Source organism: Staurois parvus, unplaced genomic scaffold (assembly GCF_062004578.1).
Source record: "Staurois parvus isolate SC_StPar_1 unplaced genomic scaffold, SC_StPar_1.0 ptg000007l, whole genome shotgun sequence".
NCBI classification, from domain to species: domain Eukaryota; kingdom Metazoa; phylum Chordata; class Amphibia; order Anura; family Ranidae; genus Staurois; species Staurois parvus.
In genome coordinates, this window is record NW_028317803.1 from 9,745,322 (window position 1) to 9,769,000 (window position 23,679).

General features: G+C 40.1%; 1 protein-coding gene across 1 annotated transcript in view; it reads left to right on the forward strand.

The window, feature by feature from the left end:
* Positions 1 to 23,679, forward strand: part of DIAPH3 (diaphanous related formin 3) — a 1,068,692-nt gene that overhangs the window by 558,947 nt on the left and 486,066 nt on the right. Inside the window, exons 19-21 of the mRNA XM_089668393.1 lie at positions 3,450 to 3,544; positions 11,832 to 11,933; positions 17,724 to 17,963. Coding sequence (XP_089524519.1) covers positions 3,450 to 3,544; positions 11,832 to 11,933; positions 17,724 to 17,963 — 437 coding nt within the window. The remainder of the gene's footprint in view (positions 1 to 3,449; positions 3,545 to 11,831; positions 11,934 to 17,723; positions 17,964 to 23,679) is intronic.

Genomic DNA, 23,679 nt, shown 5'->3' on the forward strand with positions numbered 1-23,679 from the left:
GTAGTGGGGTTCGGATTTTGTTTGTTATTGTCTTCGTTTTTGCGTATAGAGTTGAGGAGTTGGTCAATTTGCTGTGAGCGTTGTTTTTTAATGTGAGAATTTAGTTGGATGAGGATACCTCTCATATAAGCTTTATATGTTAACCAAAGCGTGGTGATAGAGATATCCGGGATGCTGTTAGTTTCAAAAAAGAGGTGATGAGCATCTAATATAAATTTTTGGTTTTCCGGGAGTTTCAAAAGTGTAGAATTCAGTCTCCAAATAGGTGGGATCGCTGACCGTTGGGTATCGTCTAAGGATATGCTGATCGGAGCATGGTCAGACCAAGTTATAGTACCAATGTTGGATGATGACACGTGTTGTAAAGTCCATTTGTCAGTGGCGAACATGTCAATTCTAGAATACGAGAGATGTGGGGGTGAGAAATAGGTGTAGTCTCTCTCCGAGCCATGTTGGCATCTCCAGATGTCGTATAGGTCATGGTCATGTAATAAGCGATTGAGATCAAGGTTGGTGGTTTTCTTGTTAGAAGATGAGTCTAGAAGTGAATTACTAAGAACATTAAAGTCTCCGCCAATAATGAGTCTACCTCGTTTGTGTTGGGAAATGAGGTTGAAGAGCTTGCGGTAAAATCTTATTTGTTTGCTATTTGGTCCATAAATGTTCACCAAGGTATAAGTAATCTTGTTAATTTCGTATATCAAAATAAGGTATCGCCCTTGTGGATCGATTATGGTGGAGGTAGATTGGAAAGAGAGAGCGTCATTAACAGCGATAATAACTCCATTCTTCTTTTTAACATTAGTTGCCATAAATTGTTGAGAAAAACGGTGAAGATACAGTTTAGGGGTCTTGTCTGTGGCGAAGTGGGATTCTTGTATAAAAAGTAGGTCAGTTTGAGATCTTCGGATTTCTCTTGATACCATCGATCTTTTAAATGGGGAATTGAGGCCCCGTACGTTAAGAGATGTGATGGTAATCATTTATACATGGATTTACGGAGTATATATATATTTGGAGTGTTCTTTGGCAGTATTCGGGGGTCAGGAGATCTAGATCCAGTGTCCGAGAGATATAGCTGGTGGTGACATGGTAAGGGGCAGGTGGGAAGGAAAGGAACAACAGTAAAAAAAACTCTTGCATATAATGCAAGTAACCAATGTAGCTAGGATCGCTACTTCAAAAATGGGGGAGTCAGACAGGTTTGGACCTCCAGAAGGGTCAAACCTATAGAAAATTTTGAAGATGAGAGTCATTGGATATAGGCCGATCGCCAGAAAAAGGAGTGTTCAAAAGGAGCCTCCAGGGAAAAATATAAACATGTATATCACGGCTTGTGCCGCTAGGCCCGTCAGGTCGCTTCCATGTTTTGGACGGAACCAGGGTTGTTCTTCTGTGGATCTGCAGGCAATATGCCCCAGGCCTTAAGAAAGTCCAAGCCAGCCTCCAAATTTTTAATGGTATACACCCTGCCTTGGTGTCGTACTATTAGTTTTGTTAGGAAGCCCCATTGGTAGGCCATATTATGGTTTCTGAGTGCTTTTGTAATTGATATCAGTTTCTTCCTATTGGAGAGTGTGGCCTTGGATAAATCAGCAAAGAGACGCAGATTCGCATGAGAGGGTGGAAGTGGAGGTGGATTTCTAGTGGCCATCATAATTCTCTCCTTAATATGGTAGAAATGTAAGCGGACGAGCACATCCCTAGGGATGGATGCTGACAGGAATGAAGGTTTAGGAAGTCGATGTGCGCGATCAATCGTGGCCTCAACTTCAGAGAGTGTTGGGATTAAAAGCTTGAGAAAGTGTTGCAGATATGGCAATAACGCGTCGGTAGACACTGTTTCTGGAATCCCTCTGAATTTGATATTATTACGGCGTGATCTGTCCTCCATGTCAGCTAATTTTAAGTTGATTTGTTCGATGTCCGATAAGTGATCTGTATGAGCATCAATCAGATCATTGTGTGCTTCTATGATGTCTGCTATATTGGTCTCAATGTGGCGGATTCTGCGTTCCTGTCTTTGTACCAAAGCAGTAATTTGGGTCAATGGCGCAGATATATCATTGTGTAAGGTCTGGCGCAGTGATGTTAGCATGTTTTTCATGCAGATTTCGGTCAGTGGTTGGTCAGACGCTGGAAATGCGTCTATATCAGGCAAGGAGGGATGTGGTGGCTGAGGTGGAAGGTTTAGGGCCTGGTGGGTGTCGTCAGAGTCACTCTCTAGCCGTGGCCGTGATTTTGCTGGGCTGCAGGTCGTGGGTGACAGTGGGGGTGACAACTCACCAGGGTCCCCTGGATAAAGCTGGTGTTGTAGCCTGGGATCCACCCTCTGGGACCTGTAGTCCTCCTCCTGGTCATTGCTGCCTCCCCGCATGTTTGTATGGCGGCCGCCATCTTGGTTTCCCGGCATAACGGCCGAGAAAAAGTTTGTCAGTTTCCTGGCTGCCCCGGACTCTTTTTCCTCCGGGGCATGTCTAGTGGGCTGCGGGCACACTCCGTGAGCTGCCGTGTGCTGTCGGATTTCCCTGGGGTCTGAGTGAGCCGCTTCAGTGCTGGCGGGTGGACGGAGCGGGAGCTATCGCGCGTCCATCCTCGAGCCGGCCGCGCATGCGCCCCCGAGAGTTGTAGTTTTAAAACAATCTCATGGTCAGTGGGCAATGATAAAGCAGCTGTAATATGTTGTTTTAAGCAGCTAATACACAAAGAAATACAGTATATGGAGCTTTTTTTTGTTTGTTTTTGTTTTTCTCTTTCAGTACATGTAGTCATTTACGGTTTATGGAACCAAGAGACAGGAACACTTTTTGTAATTCAGCTGGGGGAAAAAGAAATAAAATGAAATAAAGTAAATAAATGCAGTTTTCCAGCAATAATTAAAATCATAGTAAAGTTATTTATACACACACACACACACACACACACACACACACACACACACACACAGCATGTGTATATATGTCACAGACACTTTAATAGTTGTAATCTTAGCCAACAATGCATGATATGGTTTATAACATATGGTGTTATATGTACATGTATAACTTGAGTAAAGACTTTATTGCATTGTTGGCAGATATTGGTTATTTACAAGGCCAGTACCTGCAGGATATTCAAGTCACTCTTCTGTGTTGTAGTATTTTCTTTTTAATGTGGTACTTGGTAAAAGTTTGTTAGTCCTTGATTTTGTGTTGTTATGGAGTCTGACAGTCATAATAATAAAAGCATGGTAAACTATGGTTTATTTATTTTTTTTAACAGTTAAATCTGCATTTGTTGTACAGTATATTCAATGTATAATGAATACCAACATGTGTTATGTTTTGTCAATTAGCTTGTGGCTACTGGCTCTACATACAAAAGCAATATACTGTGTACTGTTTTCTCATGGTATCCTCTAAATATTTTAATATGTGAATTACTAATTAAACTGTGGTCCAATGTTTCAGCCATTTTCTTAGGTTCATACCGATTGCCTTACGAAGACTTTAAAAAAATCATATTAGAAATTGATGAAACACAACTTTCAGAATCTATGGTTCAGGTAAGGCTACTCAAAGTGAAAATTTCTTATCCACCAGATGGGAATAAACTAAAGTTGTTAATAAAATTCAGGCTTGTAGTGCCTGCAGATTTATGATGTGTCTTCAAATCAGTTCATATGTGTCCTAGGAGGAGCCTGAATTATACACTCAGGATGTATACAGTCCCCAAGTCCTTACTGCTTTTCTGGTTAAATAATCTTTAAAAGCAGCATACCCATGGTGTAAGGTTGCCAACTGAATATGTATATGGGAACATCAGTCACATTACTGTTCTATTTCTTTATCCTTTGTGTAAGAGACAGTAAGGTTTTTATTAATAGTGGGTGGGGGGGCTTGGCGACCGTTGTCTGGCATAGCTGCTTGCTGAAGGAGCTCCGTCAGACTCACGGGGGATCCAACATCCAGAGCACACCCACAGACTTTTCCTTGCGCCTACTGGAGCCATGTTCATCCGCTCATTTTAGCAGTATGCCCAGACGCTACAAAGAGCTTCCTCAGCACTTGAAAATGATGGAATTCTTCCTGGCCACACAGAGGAGGCTACCACAATATGGCGGTAGTTCCCAAAACCTGCTGGCCGATACTAGTCCTCTAGAGTTGCCGACTCTTCCGCTGCTGTAAACAGCAGCTTCGTCAGAAGACGCCACTCTATCTACAAGAGGGTCCGAATCTTCTTCACCTGACATCCACAGCTCTGTGAAATCCAAACCCAGAAAAGCCACACATACCAACAATGATGAAAGAGAGCTGGCTAGGGTAAGTGGCGGTTCCAAACAGAATTATATGGATACGGAAATCCCTGACCCTATTGCTTCCTTACCAATGACTGGTCAGCCTATATCAGATACTGAGTGAGTTTGCAACATCATCCAACTCACTTTTGGATGCAAATGCAGCACAAGCGGAAGATATAACCTGGTTGAAAGCAAAGGTGGAAGATTTGGAGGATAGTTCTAGAAGGAATAACATAAAGATCAGAGGAACTCCCAAATCTATTCTATCCTCTGAATTGCCTCGCTATTTGTGGAATGTCTTCCTCACAGCGATCCTATCTTTATCATCTGTAGATCTTATTATAGATAAAATCCAGAGAGTGCCGAAACCTCTACACCTGTCTGAGAATGTCTCCAGGGATGTCAAGGAACACATACTAACAACATTTCACCGCCCAGACCAATCTCCTCAGAGGATAGCTCACCTTCAACTACTACCATACTTTTCCAAACATACCGTCCAACTGCAGAGAAATCAACAACCGGTTACCAAAGCCCTCAGAAACCACAATGTATTCTACCAGTGGAGATATCCAGCCTCACTCCTGGTAACCCATCAGGAATCTAGAACGAGAATCTCAACCCAAGATGAGGGTCTCCACTTTCTCTGGCAGTTAGGGATCCTCCTGAAACATAGTGTCACAATATAGGTGCTCTGCCAGTCCCAATTATTATTTCAGTCCCAATTAAAGTACCTTTTAGTCCCAAATAAAATACATTCCAGTCCCCAATTCAATTAGTACATTTTCAGTTCCAATTCCATTAGTATATTTCCTCCCTTGTTGGCCAGCTGTCATCCTGCCAAATGTCCCCCCTCCACCTCTCGTCCTGCCAAATGTCCCCCCTCCACCTCTTGTCCTGCCATGGCTCTTTGAAGCCGAGCCGCACAGGACAAGAGGTGTGGCTTCTGTCACTCCTCGCCACTATCTTCTCCCCATCCGGTGAGGCCGGAGGGGAAAAGATAGCGAGGTTCACACCTCTCCGCGGAGAGGTGCGAACTTCCTGCGGGGATGTTCCGGACCGACATCCACAGCGCGGGCACGGAGAGTTCCTGCACCTGTGGATGCCGCTGGACAAAGGCCGCGCTTATGGGAGCGCGACCCATGTCCAGGGGACGTGCCTCGTTGCTGAGCGACGAGGCACACCGCCCACGACCTGCCCACCGTTGCCAGGACAACCGGGAAGCATCCTGCATCAGTTTAAGAAGACCGATGCTGGGCTCTTCCCGGTCATCTATTCCGCTGCCAAGCCACAGAGGGATCCCGGCTAAAGTGAGAACCTCGTTGCCACTCTGCACAGACCCCAAGGCTAAGGGGGAGCCTCCGCAAGATGCTGCCGCTCTGCAAGCTCCAGAGAAGGGGAGACCTCCGCAGCTGCCGCTCTGCAAGCACCAGAGGAGGGGAGACCCCCCGCAAGCTGCCACTCTGCAATCCCCACGGATAAGGGGGAGAACCACCCAGCTGCCCACTGCAAGCCCCAGAGAAGGGGGAGACCTCTGCAAGCTGCCACTCGGCAAGCCCCACGGATAAGGGGGAGAACCACGCAAGCTGCCCACCGCAAACCCCAGGATAGGGGGGAAAACTACACCAGCTGCCCTCTGCAGGTGTCCAGGACTTGTGGGAATTATTACCACGGACTACGCCACGCATACTCCGGATTCAGGGCAAGTACTTTCTGTTGTACTATCTTGCTCCCCATGGACCCGGGCACCCCTGCCTGATCCATGAGTATATGCTCCCCTGCTTTTCCCTGAACTGTCTTGTACTCAATCTTCACCTCCCTGTTTGAATTACAAACTGCTATAGAGACTTTAACCTTGCCCTGGGGATGGACTACAAGTACTTTGGGCCCTCTCCTTGGTATTTCTCCCACTTGAGTGACTGTCATTTGCCTTAATAAAGTTTTGTGTGTTTGCCATCCACTTTGTGTTTTCTGTCCTGCCTACCCTCCGTCACAATAGAATGCAGCAGCCTGCACACTCCAATACCTTGCCAAGACCATCATTGTCTCCGGCCTCCGCAAAGGTACAACTCCTCATACTTCCTCACCCCTAAATATTTGCAGTTTTTACTGCTTTTGGTCTCTTTAGGACCTTTCCTTTTTTACAATTTTTGTTATTTTTCAATAGTAAGCTCATTGGGCTTCAACATGATTCTCGCTTTAAGTCTTCTGATTCTCGAACCCTACGGAATAAGACTGGGATGCCAATAAAGTCATGTGCATGTAAAGGCAGGTGTCCCAGTACTTTTGGCAATACACTGTATATCATTATGCTAACAACTATTTACTAATAGATTGAAATGTATATCTCTTAACCACTTCAATTCTGGACACTTTCACCCCCTTCCTGTCCAGGCCAATTTTCAGCTTTCAGTGCTATCACACTTTGAATGACAATTGCACGGTCATGCAACACTGTACCCATATGAATTTTTTAGCATTTTTTTGTCAGATAAAACTTTATTTTGGTTGTATTTATTCACCACTAGAATTTGCATTTTTGCTGTATAAATGAAAAAGTCCACACATTTTGAAATAAAATGTGTTTTTCTTATAACATTTTGCAAATAAATAATCTTCATAAATATTGGCCAAAATGTTTTCAGCTATCCTTTAAATAAAAAAAAAAAAAAAAAACCCAAATTAGTTTATAACCAAAAATTATAATTTTGTCTTTACATTTTTATTTTGTTTTATATTAATATTATTTGTGGTTTTTTTCTGTCACACTAGCAGTACAGTGGGTGATGGGGGGGGGGGGTGATGAAGATTGCTTTTACAGCCTTTGAAAAAAAAAAAAAATATCACTTCTTCTCTCTCCTTCTCTCTGGCTTCATTCTTGCAGCCATTGAGAAATGCTGTGAGAGCTGTGATTGGTCACATCTTGTCACATGGTACAAGGCTGTTGTGCATAGACTTGTACCATGTGACCTCTGTGATCATTCACAGATTTCACTAGTAGTAAGCAATGATGTCAGAAGTGACATCTTGCTTACTACTATTCATGTGATCACTGATTGGCCAATCAGTGATCACATGATCGAGACGTCACACAGGTTGTGGTGGGAGCGCACACAGGCAGGGAATGTGGGAGGACGTTTATAAATGGCCGCCCGCTCCTGCACTGCTCCCATCCGGCTGTTTATGTTTATGGGCCGGACAGGAAGTGGTTAATGTTTATGGATTGAACCATCCAGCTAAGCGCTATTCTTCATGGCAGGAGGCCAAACATCACAAGGCAGACGTCCTAGCAGCACAATAGACACATTTTCACAGAGATTTTTACCACAAAATGCTCTCATAAAATTCCCTTCATGTATTTCTTTCTTCTACTACAGCAAAGAAGAGAGGAGTGCTAACAGCCATTAGACATTCAGTATCCTTTGTATTTAAAGATAACATTTCTGATAAAGATGGTAGATTTATAATTTTGAAACGTAATATCAATGCTAAAGCTTATACCTTGATATCATTGTATATGCCTATCACACACCAATTGAGATTCATCTGTCGAGTTTTCCAGAAAATCTCAAAGCTGTGATATGGCAATCTTAATATATGTGGTGACTTTAATGTGGTACCACATCCTATTCTCTGGGCTCCACCTCCTTGGCGAGATGCAGGGGACCTTCCCTGGTTGATTTTCTACATAGGGAAGAGTTAAATGCTGTTTGGCGTTGCCATCACTCCAGCAAAAATAATTTTACATTCTACTCCGCTAGGCACAGCAGTTACGCCGATATTGATCTGTGTATTGTGGATAAGTGGGTATTACAGCATATGTCCTCCTTCACCATATACAATATCACTTGCTCAGACCATGCTGTAATCTCTATCACTCTGGAGGAGAACTCCTACTCTCCCATCTCCATTTGGCCTTGTAATAATTCTATCTTGCAATTCCCTAATTACTAGCCCACTATTCTCCAACATCTCAAAAATTTATTTCAGGACAACGATCTTCCAGATATAAAGTCAGCCACATTATGGAATGTCCATAAAGCACTTGAAAGGCATTCTAATACAAATTAGCTCTGAAGCTAAAAAATCTATATAACATATGACTCACCAAACTGTTCTGTAACATCCATACACTTGATCTCCAGAACAACACATTCCCTTCTGATAATATTGCCAGTTCTTTATTTACCTTACGCAATGAGCTTAGGGATTTACTAGGAAAACACCATAACAGACTTCTCAAATTTTTTATTGAATTTTTACACCCACCACAGTAAGGCTGGCAAATTCCTAGCAAATAGAAAAAAAAAGCACAACGAACTAGAGCTCAGATTCCATACCTATTCCATCCTTTTGATAAAAAGCTTATAAACCCTCAAGCCATAACGGACGCTTTTGCGGTCTACTATAGTTCGCTATACAATTTGAAAGAGCATACACCTCAACCTTCAAAAGCGTCTATTCAATCTTTCTTGATTTAACTACACCTCCGTACTCTATCAACTGAGCAATTAGAGCTGCTGAACTCCCCCTTCACAGTACTTGAAATTTAAAAGGTTATATACTTTCTTTTGTTTGGTAAATCACCAGGACCAGACAGGTTTTCCAAGGAATAGTTAAACTCTATAAACCGATTATGTCCCCATACTTAAGGCCATTGTTCCAAGACACTATCTGGAGGTTATTTTCCTAAAGAAAAGCTGAGAGCCTTCGTGGTCACATTTCCCAAACCGTGTAAAAACCCATCTCGCCAGCAAATTTTCAACCAATATCCTTATTAAATACGGATATGAAAATCTAGCCTAAGCTGCTGGTGAATCACTTGATAAAGATTATTCCTACCTTAGTAAAACCATACCAAATGGGTTTCACAAAGAATAGGCATGCAGAAGACGCTACTAGGCGTATTAATATCCTGAATTATGTGGAAACAAATTGAAAGCCTTCTCTGCTTTTATCTATTGATGCAGATAAGGTGTTCAATAATGTTGATTGACACTGAGATTTTTACTAGAACAATTTGGTGTTTAGGGACCAATCTTATTCAACATCCTGGCGTTATATGTGAAACCGTCAACTCAGGTATATACCTCAAAATTACTATCTAAACCATTTGAGATCTCAAGCACACCAAGGCTGCCCCCACTCTCCATCAATATTTAATTTAATGATGGAGCCTCCAGCAGAGTCTATCCATCCCAAAACCAACCCTCTTATTTCTGGATTCTGCATGAATAGGACATATCATGTCATCAACTTATTTGCAAATTATATGATCCTTTTATTAACCAACCCACTTATTTCACTCCCTACTGCTCACCTGGTCTCAACACATTTTAACACCCTTTCATACTATAAGGTCAACTTCACACAATCCTTGATCTTAGACCTAGGGGGTACATAAATCAATTCACCATTACTTAACATATCAACTCATACCTTACTTCTGGACTGATCATGACATTCCTTATTTAGGTATAGTTTTAACACCCTCAATATCATCTTTACTGCAGGCTAACTACAACCCTCTTGTTGAGGGTATCAGAACAGAACTCCAGCACTTATCCCCCTTTGAAATATTCTGGGCATGTAGAATAGCCACATTCAAAATGACGATTCTTCCCAAAATACTTTGTTTTTCGCACACTCCTTATCCCGCTTAAATTCAAAATACTGTGATCCCTATCCAAAATGCTTATCCGCTGCGTTTGACAAAACAATTGAGCGAGATTTTCTCATGCACTTCTCATATGCCATAGAAAAATGGGAGGGGTAGTTCTGGTAGACTTTCAGGATTAATATACTGCTACCCATTTAGCTCCGGTAAAATACTGGATGCAATTCCATTCCAAGATCTTATGGGTAGCAATAGAAAAATATTTAACAAAAACTTCCAATCTATTCCTACTACTTATAGGTGATATTTGGAAACCAGTGAACCTGACTGTACTACCTCCAACTGTACAGTCAGACCTGCTAGCATGGAGATCACTTCTACGCAATATCTCCCTAGCCAATCCAAAACATGTTATCAAGGTCCCGTTAGAAACTCTGGAATTTCACATCCCTTAGTTGAATCTTAGAAACTGGGTGGACCTTGGGATTCGGTGGGTGGTGGACCTCTTTAAAGGTAATACACTAAAAGACATATCGGAGCTATGAACAAAATATGGGCTTTCTAAGATTGATCTTTTTAAGTACATCTGCATAGCCACAGTTTTATGTAAATACCCTCTTTCCACAGTTTCCATTGACATACCATATTGGATATATCTTACTTTAGCCTCCTCAAACATTAGAGGAATCTCCTTATTTTATCACCTTCAACAAAAAATGGTTATTCATAAAACCTCCTCCACAACTCAAATAGGAATTAGACCTTCGACACTCATTTACTTCTTCTCAGTGGCTCTGGGCCTTTAAATATACATATAAAGTTTCCCACTGAGTGAATTATTGGGGAAAAAAAATACTCCAAAAATGTATCACTAGATGGTACCTCACTCCCTACCAATTGTTCAAATTTTCACTAAATCACTCAGCTCTCCACTGGAGAGTCTGCAACCAGATGTGTAATTGATATCACATTTTCTGGACTTGTGAGAACCTCACCAGCTTTTGCAATTAGATATTTAAGCTAGTATATGACATCATTAGTGTGCTGTTATCGCCCAATCATGCTCTAGCAATTTTGAATTTACAAACTAATGAAAGCCCTCCACCATTCCGAACAATTATTGCTCATGTTTAAAATGAACTATTCATACAAACATTCTTTAGCCATCAGAAAAGGTAAATGTGAACTCTTTGATAAACTATGGAAACTGTGGTCAGCCTGGTGTAGTCATTGAATTATTTTCTTATAATGTAACAACATAGGTGTTACTGCTTGTATTAATGTGAATTTTTACTTTGTAAATTTTAAATTTTGAAACTAATAAAATTGTTAATAAAAAAAAAAAAAAAAAAAAAAGATTGTGAGCGGTCTGTTTAACAAATGAAAACAAAGAGAATCATTGACCAAAGTTACCTGTGAGATGATATTCTCTATTTATAGTAAGCATCATAAATAAAAATATTATCAGAGTAATAATTTGAAAATAAAGTAATGCATCCTACTCATGCTTTGTTTTCTGAACAAGGAAACACAAAAAAAAAAATCTGTGGACCTCCCATAGTGTAGTATATTTAATTTATTTTGAAAATGCTTAAATTCACACTTACATAAGTTAAAACCGGTCAAGCATGTAGTATCTCTGAAATGGAAACCAAAACCACCGGTTTGTGCTTCACGCAGTGACGTATCACAGAAAGCCTGCCCAACATGTTTCATCAGCAATGTCTGACTACATGCTTTACTGGTTTATATTTATGTAAGTGCAAATTTAAGCATTTTTTTAAATACATTAAATATACTACATATAACTTTTTTTTTTTTTTTATGTGTGCGGCTGTGTAATTTAAAATGCATTAGTTTGATTTGTTTGTTTAATTAAATCATGTATATATGTATACATTCATTTATTTCTTCCTTCTATGTTTGCCAAACTAGAATTTAATAAAGCACATGCCTGAACAAACCCAGTTAGCTGCTTTGGCCAAACTTAAAGATGAATATTGCAGCCTGTCAGAACCAGAGCAGTTTGGTGTTGTGGTGAGTGATTATTTTATTTTTAAGATAACTTTGGTCTGTATTTTACAATTTTCTAGTTAAAAAGAAATGTTGGATTGCAAAAGTGCGTTTGTGACTTGATCAAGCTGAATAAGTTTAGTCGAGGATGAAGGAGATGTAAATCCAATCCAAAAGCTAGACAGCTTTATATAGCTGTGAGATAAAAGGTGTTGAGAAATACAGAATTATCTGTGCTAATTCCCATAAATGGTTTTCAACTAAAAGGTCACAGTGGATAGAATTACGTACAGTTGTATTTCTGAAATATGTCATTATGACTGGGAAAATGTATAAAAGTAAGATGTAAAAAATTAGCCCTGAAGAAAATTACTATTTCTTGCTTCTGCCGAAGTTCCCTGCATCTTTTGCTTACAGTATATTTCATATACAGTCATGGCCGAAATTGTTGGCACCCTTGATATTTTTCCTGAAAATCAAGTATTTCACACAAAAAAGGTATTGCATTAACACATGTTTTGCTATACACATGTTTATTCCCTTTGTATGTATTGGAACAAATATAAAACAGAGGCAGAAAAGCAAATATGACATAATGTCACACAAAACCCCAAAAATGGGCTGGACAAAAGTATTGGCACCCTTAACTTAATATTTGGTTGCACACCCTTTGGAAAACATAACTGAAATCAGTCGCTTCCTATAACCATCAATAAGCTTCTGACACCTCTCACCCGGAATTTTGGACCACTCTTCCTTTGCAAACAGCTCCAGGTCTCTCTTATTGGAAGGACACCTTTTCCCAACAGCAATTTTAAGATCTCTCCACAGGTGTTCAATGGGATTTAGATCTGGGCTCATTGCTGGCCACTTCAGAACTCTCCAGCGCTTCTTTGCCATCCATTTCTGAGTGCTTTTTGACGTATGTTTGGGGTCATTGTCCTGCTGGAAGACCCAGGATCTTGGACGCAAACCCAGCTTTCTGACACTGGGCCCTACAGTGCGACCCAAAATCCTTTGGTAATCCTCAGATTTCATGATGCCTTGCACACAGTCAAGGCACCCAGTGCCAGAGGCAGCAAAACAACCCCAAAACATCATTGAACCTCCACCATATTTTACCGTAGGTACTGTGTTTTGTTCTTTGTAGGCCTCATTCCGTTTTCGGTAAACAGTAGAATGATGTGCTTTACCGAAAAGCTCTATCTTGGTCTCATCTGTCCACAAGACGTTTTCCCAGAAGGCTTTTGGCTTACTCAAGTACATTTTGGCAAACTATAGTCTTGCTTTTTTATGTCTCTGTGTCAGCAGTGGGGTCCTCCTGGGTCTCCTGCCATAGCGTTTCATTTCATTTAAATGTCGACGGATAGTTCGCGCTGACACTGATGCTCCCTGAGCCTGCAGGACAGCTTGAATGTCTTTGGAACATGTTTGGGGCTGCTTATCCACCATCCGGACTATTCTGCGTTGCAATCTTTCATCAATTTTCCTCATCCGTCCACGACCAGGGAGATTAGCTACAGTGCCATGGGTTGCAAACTTCTTGATAATGTTGCGCACTGTGGACAAAGGCAAATCTAGTTCTCTGGAGATGGACTTGTAACCTTGAGATTGTTGATATTTTGCCACAATTTTGGTTCTCAGGTCCTCAGACAGTTCTCGTCTCCTCTTTCTGTTGTCCATGCTTAGTGTGGCACAGACAGACACACAATGCAAAGGTTAAGTGAACGTCTCTCCTTTTTATCTGCTTTCAGGTGTGATTTCTATATTGCCCACACCTGTTACTTGCCCCAGGTGAGTTTACAGGAGCATCACATGCTTGTAACATTCTTATTTATCCGCAGTTGTGAAAGGGTGCCAATACTTTTGTCCAGCCCATTTTTGGAGGTTTGTGTGACATTATGTCGAATTTGCTTTCTTTCCTCCCTTTTTTTGTTTTGTCCCAATACACACAAAGGGAATAAACATGTGTATAGCAAAACATGTGTTAATGCAATACGTTTCGTGAGAAATACATGATTTCCTGGAGAAATATCAAGGGTGCCAACAATTTCGGCCATGACTGTATGTCCATATATGCCACAGTGTAACTCTAATACATACATTTTCCCTTTCTACTGTTTGAATTATTTGTGTTTTATAATCTTATTTATTGCCTTGAGCCACATGTGGGTGTCATCTATATTGGTGGTTCACAGTAGCTTCTCTGAGGGCACTGAGCTTTTTAGTACCAGTGTTCCTAAACATCTTCTGCATGGCACACTTACCGTAAGCAGAAAGTCAGATATTGCTTAAATTGCCATTTTAGTCAAATATTAGTATTACTTCAAATCATGTTTAGTGTGCCACTACTAATGTACCTGTGAAGGTGACATTCACCAGCAGAGCTTAACATTTAACTAAAGGCAAAACTTAGTTTACATACAGTAAAGAGGAATTAAAACGCCTGTTGGCTTTTTTAGTGGTGTCACATTAGGGACCTTCTCTAATTAACATGTTTACCATTATAACTAAGAGTGAAAGTAAAATAAAATCCCAGATTTTGAGTTTTCACCAGAAAAGGGTTAGAGTGGAAATCATCCAGTGTGTACAATAATTCTGACAACCCTGGTGACAATCAGAATTTCCCTCACTTTGGAGGGATTTCAATTTGTTCCCTGTCCCATTGGGACACAGCTGGCAAAACTAACAGGGGTTATACTCTATCCAAAAAGGAAAACAATGCCTTTAGTTCTACATTAAGTTGTACAAAAGACCTACTCTATCTTGCTTGGTAATTTATCTGATAAAATCAATCTGAGGATTATTATTTACAATTATTACTAAAGTCCAGTGTTCATTGTTGTGCACAGTAATGTTTTGTCAAATCCTGTGGGATATTATTTGCATTCATGTAACTCAGCATTTCTAATTTCAAACATTTCTATAGTTTCCAACAAATTACCACCAGGTTCACATTATAGGTTAGGATAAGCATTATATTTGGACTGTAATGACTTCTTGAGGTTCTTTTCTTTGAGGGGGAACCACTCTCGTATTCCACAGTTCAGTTGCTGGTAACAGTGGTGTCCTGCTTTTTGTGGATCAATGCTTAGTGATGGGTTGCAGTGACACATTACTTAGAAACAACTGAGGGAATGCATTTTATCAAAATGTATTTTACAATAAATGTATTTTAAATATTTGATTGCAAGATGAGATAGTTTCTTCAGTTGCTCCTAAACCAGTGATGGTCAGTTACGTAAATATAGAAGGCCCCAACATGTCCGGAGGGCTGCACAGTAGCTTTGTTAATTATTTAAATAAAAATATTAGGATATCATTAATAAGGAGCCACACTCTCATTTGTTGCAATCCTGGTTCCAGCCTTACTTCCTTGTGAGTTGCAGACCTGCAAAAGCTTGTAAATGCCAGAAGATCATCCTGTTCAGCAATTGTGTTTACAATGCATCTTGAAAAAAAATGTTGTTAAGGTTTCTAGAGCTTTCTGAGCATCAGCCTTAGTCTAGAAGTGAACAACCTGGGAGAAAGTGGAGAAATTTTACCTCATATAACCCTAGTTGTTTACCTGTTTCTGTTGTTAAAGACAAAAACTTTTTCCCTGGCCAATATTTACTAGTTAAGGTCCAAACGAGAAGGTGGAGAGGGGAGTGTCACCTATGAAACATAGATCAACTGGCAAATGGAGTCACAATGTACACTGGAATAATTCCACACTTTAAAGGAGTAGGTGCATGAGGTCACTTGTAACAGAAGTGTGGATTGATTTAAGTGTGGCCTTGCAATCACATATTTGTCATCTTACCACCTCTATTAACAACACTAACACTGTATGTGATCACACTGTATTTTAATAAAGCCATACAAAATGTTTCCCAAATCCCAATACATTTCTCTATTCTCAAATCACAAAGACAATCGTCCACAAATACGTGATTACTTGTCCACACTTAAATCAATCCACACTTCTGTTGCAAGTTATTTATTTGTTTTACTAAGGAATATTTTTCAAGTTAAGAGTTGCTCTGGTATTGTATCTAGGTAGGGACAGCACAAAAGAATCATTATCAGAGGTTTGTTTCCCTCCATAGCAATTAACATACATTTTGGGAACTGAGAGTTAATCAGGAGAGGACATATTTACTGTATTTTTTAAGAGTTGATTCAAGTGTTGCATTTGTCTATTGCTTTTTTATTTATCCTTCTTAGGGTTTTGAATCAGGTCAGTGGTGCCCTGATCAAGTTCCCCTTTCACCCCCTACAGCAACAGATCCCTTCTAATAGTGCTCTATTGTGTGCTGTTATCAGCACATATTTGAAGTGATGTTTAGTCTCGTCACAACAGCCAGACAAAAACCTAGTGCACATGATGAGAAAATCGGAGGACAGACCGCTTTCAGATTGATCGTTCACTATCTGATTGTTAGTGCATAGCTTTTGAGAGACGATCACAGCCCTTCATGCAAAATTATCTGAAGGGGTGCGCACAAACATTTTTCTTGTACAATAATAGAACAAATAATTTCACTTAGAAGATAAATTCACCTTTTTTAACATGTTATACCCATATATGGGATGCAATATGTAACATGTTAACGCTACAACTGCCTTCGTGCCCCCCCTTTCCCCATGACAGCAGCCTGGGGATCTTTTTCCCATGACTGCTGCCGCAGTTCAAAAAAGGAGTGGCTGTGTGGGTCTCTGCCTCCCCAGTTGCATCGATCATGCACAGTATTCTGTGAATGGGAAACTACAACTACCAACAGCTTTTGCAGCTGTCGAGTTGTAGTTCTCAAACTATCACAGCACTGTTTGAGCGCTGTGGTAGTTCATTGAAGCTTCCTTTCATAGTGTAACTGACTACCCGTATGAGGTACAAGCAGAAAGCAAGTGCCCTGCATAATGCCCATAATCTGCTGATTGCGAGTTTAATTCTGTACAGGCTCTCAATTAAATACAAAACAAAAATGCAGATTTGTTTTACCTGCAAACAGATACGCAATTATTATTTTAATTTATTTATTTATTTGAAAAGGTCAACTTATTCTTAAATCAGTACAGTATCTGCCGCCCCAAAATTGACCTACTAAGACCACGCATGCTCAGAAACTAAATAATACATTATATCACTTCTGAAGTTTTATTCTGTTGTACTAACTTTAGTAACCTCTTCATTTTCAATATGAGGCTAGCATGCCAAAATAAATCGGATGGTCATTTGTCTGATATTCACATCATATGTAAAAGGCTTTACAAGGCAGCTGATGCCACATTTGCTTTCCTGCAAGTTATGTTTTGGTTGGATAAATAAGCCAATATGTAAGACTGTATATCTATAAGCACGTTCTGACACACATTTCTCCATATTGCCAATGTGGTGATCTCTTTGAATGGAGATCCTTGTTACCCCACAACTACTGTAGTATTTATAGCCTGTAATAATTAGTAGGGTCACTGAAGTTGTGTGAAGGCATGGCTTGTTTTCAGTAATGTTGCTTTTATGTAAGTATGTATAGCAAAACGTTTCAGAATTCTGTGTAAGCTGTATGTTTTGAAAGTTTTTTTTTTGTAGTTTGTTTTTTTAAGTTTTCATCTCCAAGTTTCAGGGCTTTTAATTCTGTTGTGGATAAATTGTTTTGATAGAGAACAAACATTTTCAATGTGAAGTGAGATGAGTTCTGCAGGAAGTTGTCCTTCATGATTATATCCCATGCTAAAGGATTTCTGTTTTGTTGGTCCCTGTAGAAGCAAATGGTTTAAAGCAGCAAATTATTATATAGCTATTTCATAAAATATATTCCTTTCTTTAATCAGATGAGCAGCGTGAAGAAGCTCATTCCACGTCTCAGCGCAATTCTATTTCGCCTTCAATTTGAAGAGCAAGTAAACAACATCAAACCAGATATTATGGCTGTCAGTGAAGCGTGTGAGGAGATAAAGAAAAGCAGAAGCTTTGCTAAACTGCTGGAGATAGTGTTACTCATAGGAAACTACATGAATGCTGGATCCCGCAATGGACAAACCTTTGGATTTATCCTCAGCTCTCTTTGCAAAGTGAGTAATTTTTATATTTGACACACACACATACAAACACACACACACACACTGATTTGTTTTTATTTTTTTTTTTCTTATATTTATTCATGGACACTCTCAGCTACTGCTGCTTTCTGGGGAAGACATTACACATTTTTACTGCTCTAACAGTAAAGAGCCTCTTCCCAATTTAAATATTATTTTGCCCAATCCTAAAATGTGTGGTCATCGATTATCTTTCCGAAACTTAAGAGCAAACAGATTATTACAGTTTATATAGTCATCTTTGATGTATTTTTACATTATGATCATATCTCCTCTTAAGCACCTTATCTTTATAGTGAATAATGGTATATTTGTATTGTTCTTCATAAGTGATGTCCCACAACACCCTCATTGATTGTGTTGCCCCTTATTTAATGCCTTCAAGTTAGGTGGCATTCATCCTGTGGAATGGTGTTCAAAGTGTGCATTATTTATTAAATTCAAGTCCTAATGCAAGAGAGTACTCTGGTAGCTTTATTAGCTGCTGATTGGCTTTGCATGCTTTTGCTAAGCTTGCTTTCAATCTGCATGGACCCCAAAATCTTTTTCCATCACATAGTTTCCCAGAGGAGCCCCTCCCAAAGCATATTTTGCATGCATATTTTTAGCACCCAAGTGCATAACTTTACTGGAGAGGGTAAGGGGCCATCTTTCTACTGGGATGGATACTGGAAGTGAGGTGAATGTGCTGGTGTAGGATAGCGGTGAAAAAACAATGCTTTGAGTGGGATCCTCCTACCTGAAAGTGGCACTTAGCTTTACTACTGTAATGTGGCAGTTTAGCCTTACAGTTCTCCGGTTTTCATGTTCTGTTATTCTTCTGGCAGACTTTTGTGAGATCTTGTGTTTGTGTTTTAATTTTCCCATTGGTTGATAATTTGCAATTAACTTATAATCACACAATTTAGATATACAGCATACTGGTCTTAGATAATGATAACAATTCTGCTCTTGTTTGCCAGTGGGTAGTGAGTAAGTAGCTAGACAAATGTCTGTTAAAGTGGAAACAAAGCTTTTATTTATTTATTTTTTTTTCATGGGCCCCCAGGAGCTTTTAGCCACAATGTGCTAGTATGCACAACAGATTAGCATATTAAAACAGGCTTGCTTTGCAGTTCCTTCCTGTTGTGTCAGCACTCCTGTCCATTATGAATACTTCAGTCTTCTCCCACTTTTCCTTCCAGGCATAAATTAATAATGGAATAACATATGAAATGAGATAACTCCTGCACATACACATGGAAGTTAAGTTGTCCTCAGCACCAAGCTGTGTCATGAATGTATACTAAACTTTGCATGCCTGGCTTAGTGTCCACAAATGCTGACAGACAGGGAAAAAAGGTATAAATGACAGAGGAGAAACAATAGGGTTCCCACTGTCATCAAAATATTTCCTGTCAGGTGGAGGTGTTCCTGCTGGCACTCCAGATGACTGGGTGGGGGGTTTCCGACTGGTACTCGAGATTAACGCTTCTTCCTAAGCCCCGTGCACCCTGTGTTCTTATCAGCAAACAACTACCAAGGAGAGAGGTACTGGTAAAATCGTACATATTGAATCAAAAATGGGAGAACTGTTTGTGATGCATAATGACCTTGTTGATGCCTACACAAATCATGATACTTAAATCCAGTATTTGCAAAATAAATTATCTGATATGGATAAGCTCTGAAGGTGCAATAACACATTTAGAGGAATTTCCGAATCAGTCCTCGTGGTCCAGTATACCGTCAACAACTTATGAAAGCTTTCCTTTCTACTTTAGTGGCTAGGAGCTGTATATTGTTAGAGCTCATAGAATCCCCAAGCCAACATTCCTACCAGATATCGCGACCAGTGATGTTCTTGCCCGTATACACTTTTTATTTTCAAAGAGTGATTTATGTCTGCTAAACAAAATCTGTTCCTGCTGTGCAAATTCATAGGCATGTCACTGTGGATTTCTCCCAACAAACTGTCCTCAACCGGGAGAAACTTGCAACACTGGTGAAAACAAATGTGGCTTTCCTACAAAGTTAATTGTGACATAGAATGGCAAAACTGTCCCTATTTATAGTCTAATAAAGGGGCTGCACTTATTCAAAGACTGACAATTATTTCCGGACTGAGCCAAAAAGTAGTGTCTGAATATGCTTTGCTTCCACAGTTCAGATAAACACAAGGTGGCTTGAAGCCATGCTGTGAAGGCCAAGGGTCTGTTCATTAGGTTATTTTTGTTGGTGTAAGTGGATAACACACCCTGCACACCCCTTAGAATTTCTAATTCTCATTCATAAATCTATATACAAATTATACATGTCATATACAATATAAAAATGCAGTGCTAAATATTTTATTCATTTTGAGGGTGTGAGGTTCAACCTTAATGCTAGCAGCTACTTACAACCAAGTGCTCACTATTTCTTCTTTATTTATACATGTCATATGCTTGCCAATGCTTTTCCCACAACTTGTGTATGTTTATAATTTATTGTTGTATTTGAATAAATACACCCTACACATTTACCTGAAATTTCTAATGCTCCTCCATAAATCTATACAGATATACATGTCATATACTTACCTATGCTCTTCCCACAAAATATGCATATGTATATACAGTATTTATGTATATACTATATATATATATATATATATATATATATATATATATATATATATTATGGAGAGTGAAAGATATGGACCAATCTAACTATAAGGTTATAGCTAGATTGTACTTGGTTCCTGCAAGAATTGCCAAATATGTTCCCAGCTACTGTGCAACCTGTTTTCAGGGCTGTACAACCCCAGGTACCCAAATGCACATTTGGTGGGATTGCCCAGTAGTGCAAGATTTCTGGAAAGCACAATTTTTGCTGACATCTGGCATGTTTGAATCATCCATTCAACTGCACCCATCAATTGCTCTCCTGAATCTGAAGCTGATAACCCTGAAACACAATAAATTTAAACTACTGATTCCATTTCTAATGGCCACCAAACAAACTATAGCCAAAGCCTGGAAGTCCCCATCCTTATTTGTCGCTGAAACCAAACATAGAATGAATCAAGATCTGATACATGCAAAAATGGAAGCCAATAGCAAAGATACAATTAGCAGGTTTGATCAAATCTGGAAGCATTGGGATTAAGTGCCACATGCCCTGGACTAAAATTATACAGTTTTTATGCCTTGGTTACAACTTCTGCTACAAAGACCATGGAAACCTAGATGCCAGGGATTGCACTCTCATCAGGGAACCTCACTCTGACCTCCCCTTACTCACTGCTAGTCCCCCCCCCCCTTATTTTCCTTTCTTCTTTTTTCTTTTCTTCCTCATGTTACTCTTCCTTGCACTAGTTTATATTGGTAGTACATTTCTGGTACTTAATAACTCTTCAGCGAATGCTTAGCTTTGATGCGTTAGGCTTTCATTGAATCTAGAAATTCTGAAGGACCCTGTGCACACTGGTATATACCCTTTCAAGCAAACTATGCAATAAATAGGGATATTTGGTTCACACATATTGCAATACATGCTTAAGCTGGCCAACTGCGTCAAAGTAATCCCTCTATGGCCAGTCCTACTCTGCCCTGCCTACGCAAGTGCTACTGTGGACACAATGCTAGCATAGGGGAAAAGACACACTGGGGAGAGCTACAAGGTTCAGGTCTGGCTACTGACCCAACAATACAACAAACAAGAGATCCCTGTGCTCAAGCACAAGGCTTTCATTGAATGACACCAATAAGGTGGTTGGCGTACAATTGGTCTTGTCCCACCAGTTGTATGTAATGTAGGTTATACTTGTCTTCTTAACGGAACTAGATGTTACCTTTTGCAGAGTGCTTGTCACCCAGATTGGGTGATTCCGTCAAAGAACCTCTTCTTTGCCACTGGGACACAGGACCAAGGTATTCTAGCTGGGCATTGCACCCAAGACTAGCTTAGATGCCAAACTGGAACTACTTTATTGAACAGAGATACAGTTTTTATACAGTCCAGAAATAGGGGCAATACCACCACATGATCAATAAAGCAAATATTACATCCCACACTGATTAGATAATAAGGTGAAGCTGATGTCAGTCTATCATCTCATCATGTAGGAGCCTCCAAGAGGACTTGCCAACATCACCACAATAGGTAACTCAATTAATGTGAATGCACACTTAGGAGGCACACAATGGGAGAAGATAGTAAATGCATAACACCTTAATAAACACATAGAGCAATAGTCCTCACATCAGGTTGTTTTGCTAATTACATCAACATCTTATTAGAGTCTCTGAGTCTGGGAAGGAGGGGGTTCAAGCAGTCAATGCTAGTTTGGGCACACAAATCTGTATGTTGAATCCCAAGTAAATTACCCCAAAGGTCCCCCATAGGCACACATTAAAGAATAAAGCCCCCTCAGATGCCTGGGCCATGGTCAGTAGGTAAGAGGCTAGCCTGCAGTCCCCTCCAAAAGCCCCTGTGCCGGTTGAGTCTCTCACATTACCTACTATGTACACCACCTATAATGCCTACTCCGTGTGTTCCCGAGTGTAACTTTACTAGTACATTGTTTATTTTTGGAATGGTGACTTATCTAATCAATAAACACATTGAACAAGAAACATGAATCTACTAAAGAACAATATAGTCAAATTGTGTTTTGAGATATCAAAAATCTCCTAGATTGTAAGCTCCAAGGAGCAGGGCCCTCCTATCCTTCTTGTATTGAACTGTATTGTTGCTGTATTGTCTCCCGTTATATTGTAAAGCGCTGAGCAAATTGTTGGCACTATATAAATCCTGTATAATAATGCAAATTGCTTTAATTTAGTTATTTATTTCCCTTACAAATTGTTATTTTGTAAGTACCCTGAAACAGTCTCTTGGGGAGCAGAACACTTCCATCTATCTAAATATATAGCTTTGGGGGGCATGGCTTGACCTCAGCCAAGAGGGCGGCTTAACACCGAAGCTCCGGCACCAAGTGGAGGAAAACAGCGGCCCACAGCTTACAGGGTCTTCAAACTCTCACCCTAACCAGGCGGTCTTACTCCCAGCCATATGCCCAGGAAACGAAAAGAGGGTCACAGACCCAAAAACTTGAGGCATACTTCTCCCAGCCTCAGCAACGGTGTGGCCAAGATGGCACCAGCTCACATCCCTCCTCTCCAGCAGCTCCTCGATCCCCATACAGAGATCAGAATGGATTCCACAGGAACAACCCAGATTTGGCTGCAGCATCACAAGCCTCCATTCCATAAGTCAGAAGCCATGAAAAGTCCAGGATTAGGATGGACAATTCATATCTGCAGCAATGTGAGGTGAGTTCAAACCCTGATTCACAGGAGAACATTAGAGAATTACCAGCGTCCATTACAACATTTCTCACCTCTAATCAACCAATTTTAGATACTACTCTAAAAGATATGATGGCATGTATGCGGAAATTTATTAATGAGCTTACTGCTGTGGGGGACAGAGTAAATCATATTGAAACACAGATGGGGGTATATGCCACCAAAATTAATGAGCTAATAGATACACATGACACTAATTGAGAAGGAACAGGTTTAGTTAAAGGCAGAAATTGCTGATCTAGAAGACAGGTCCAGGCGGAAAAAATGTCAAATTCAGAGGGATTTCAGAAACGGTACAACCTGCAACACTCCACTCTTTTGTTACTACCATGTTCTCATGCCTAATGCCTGACCTA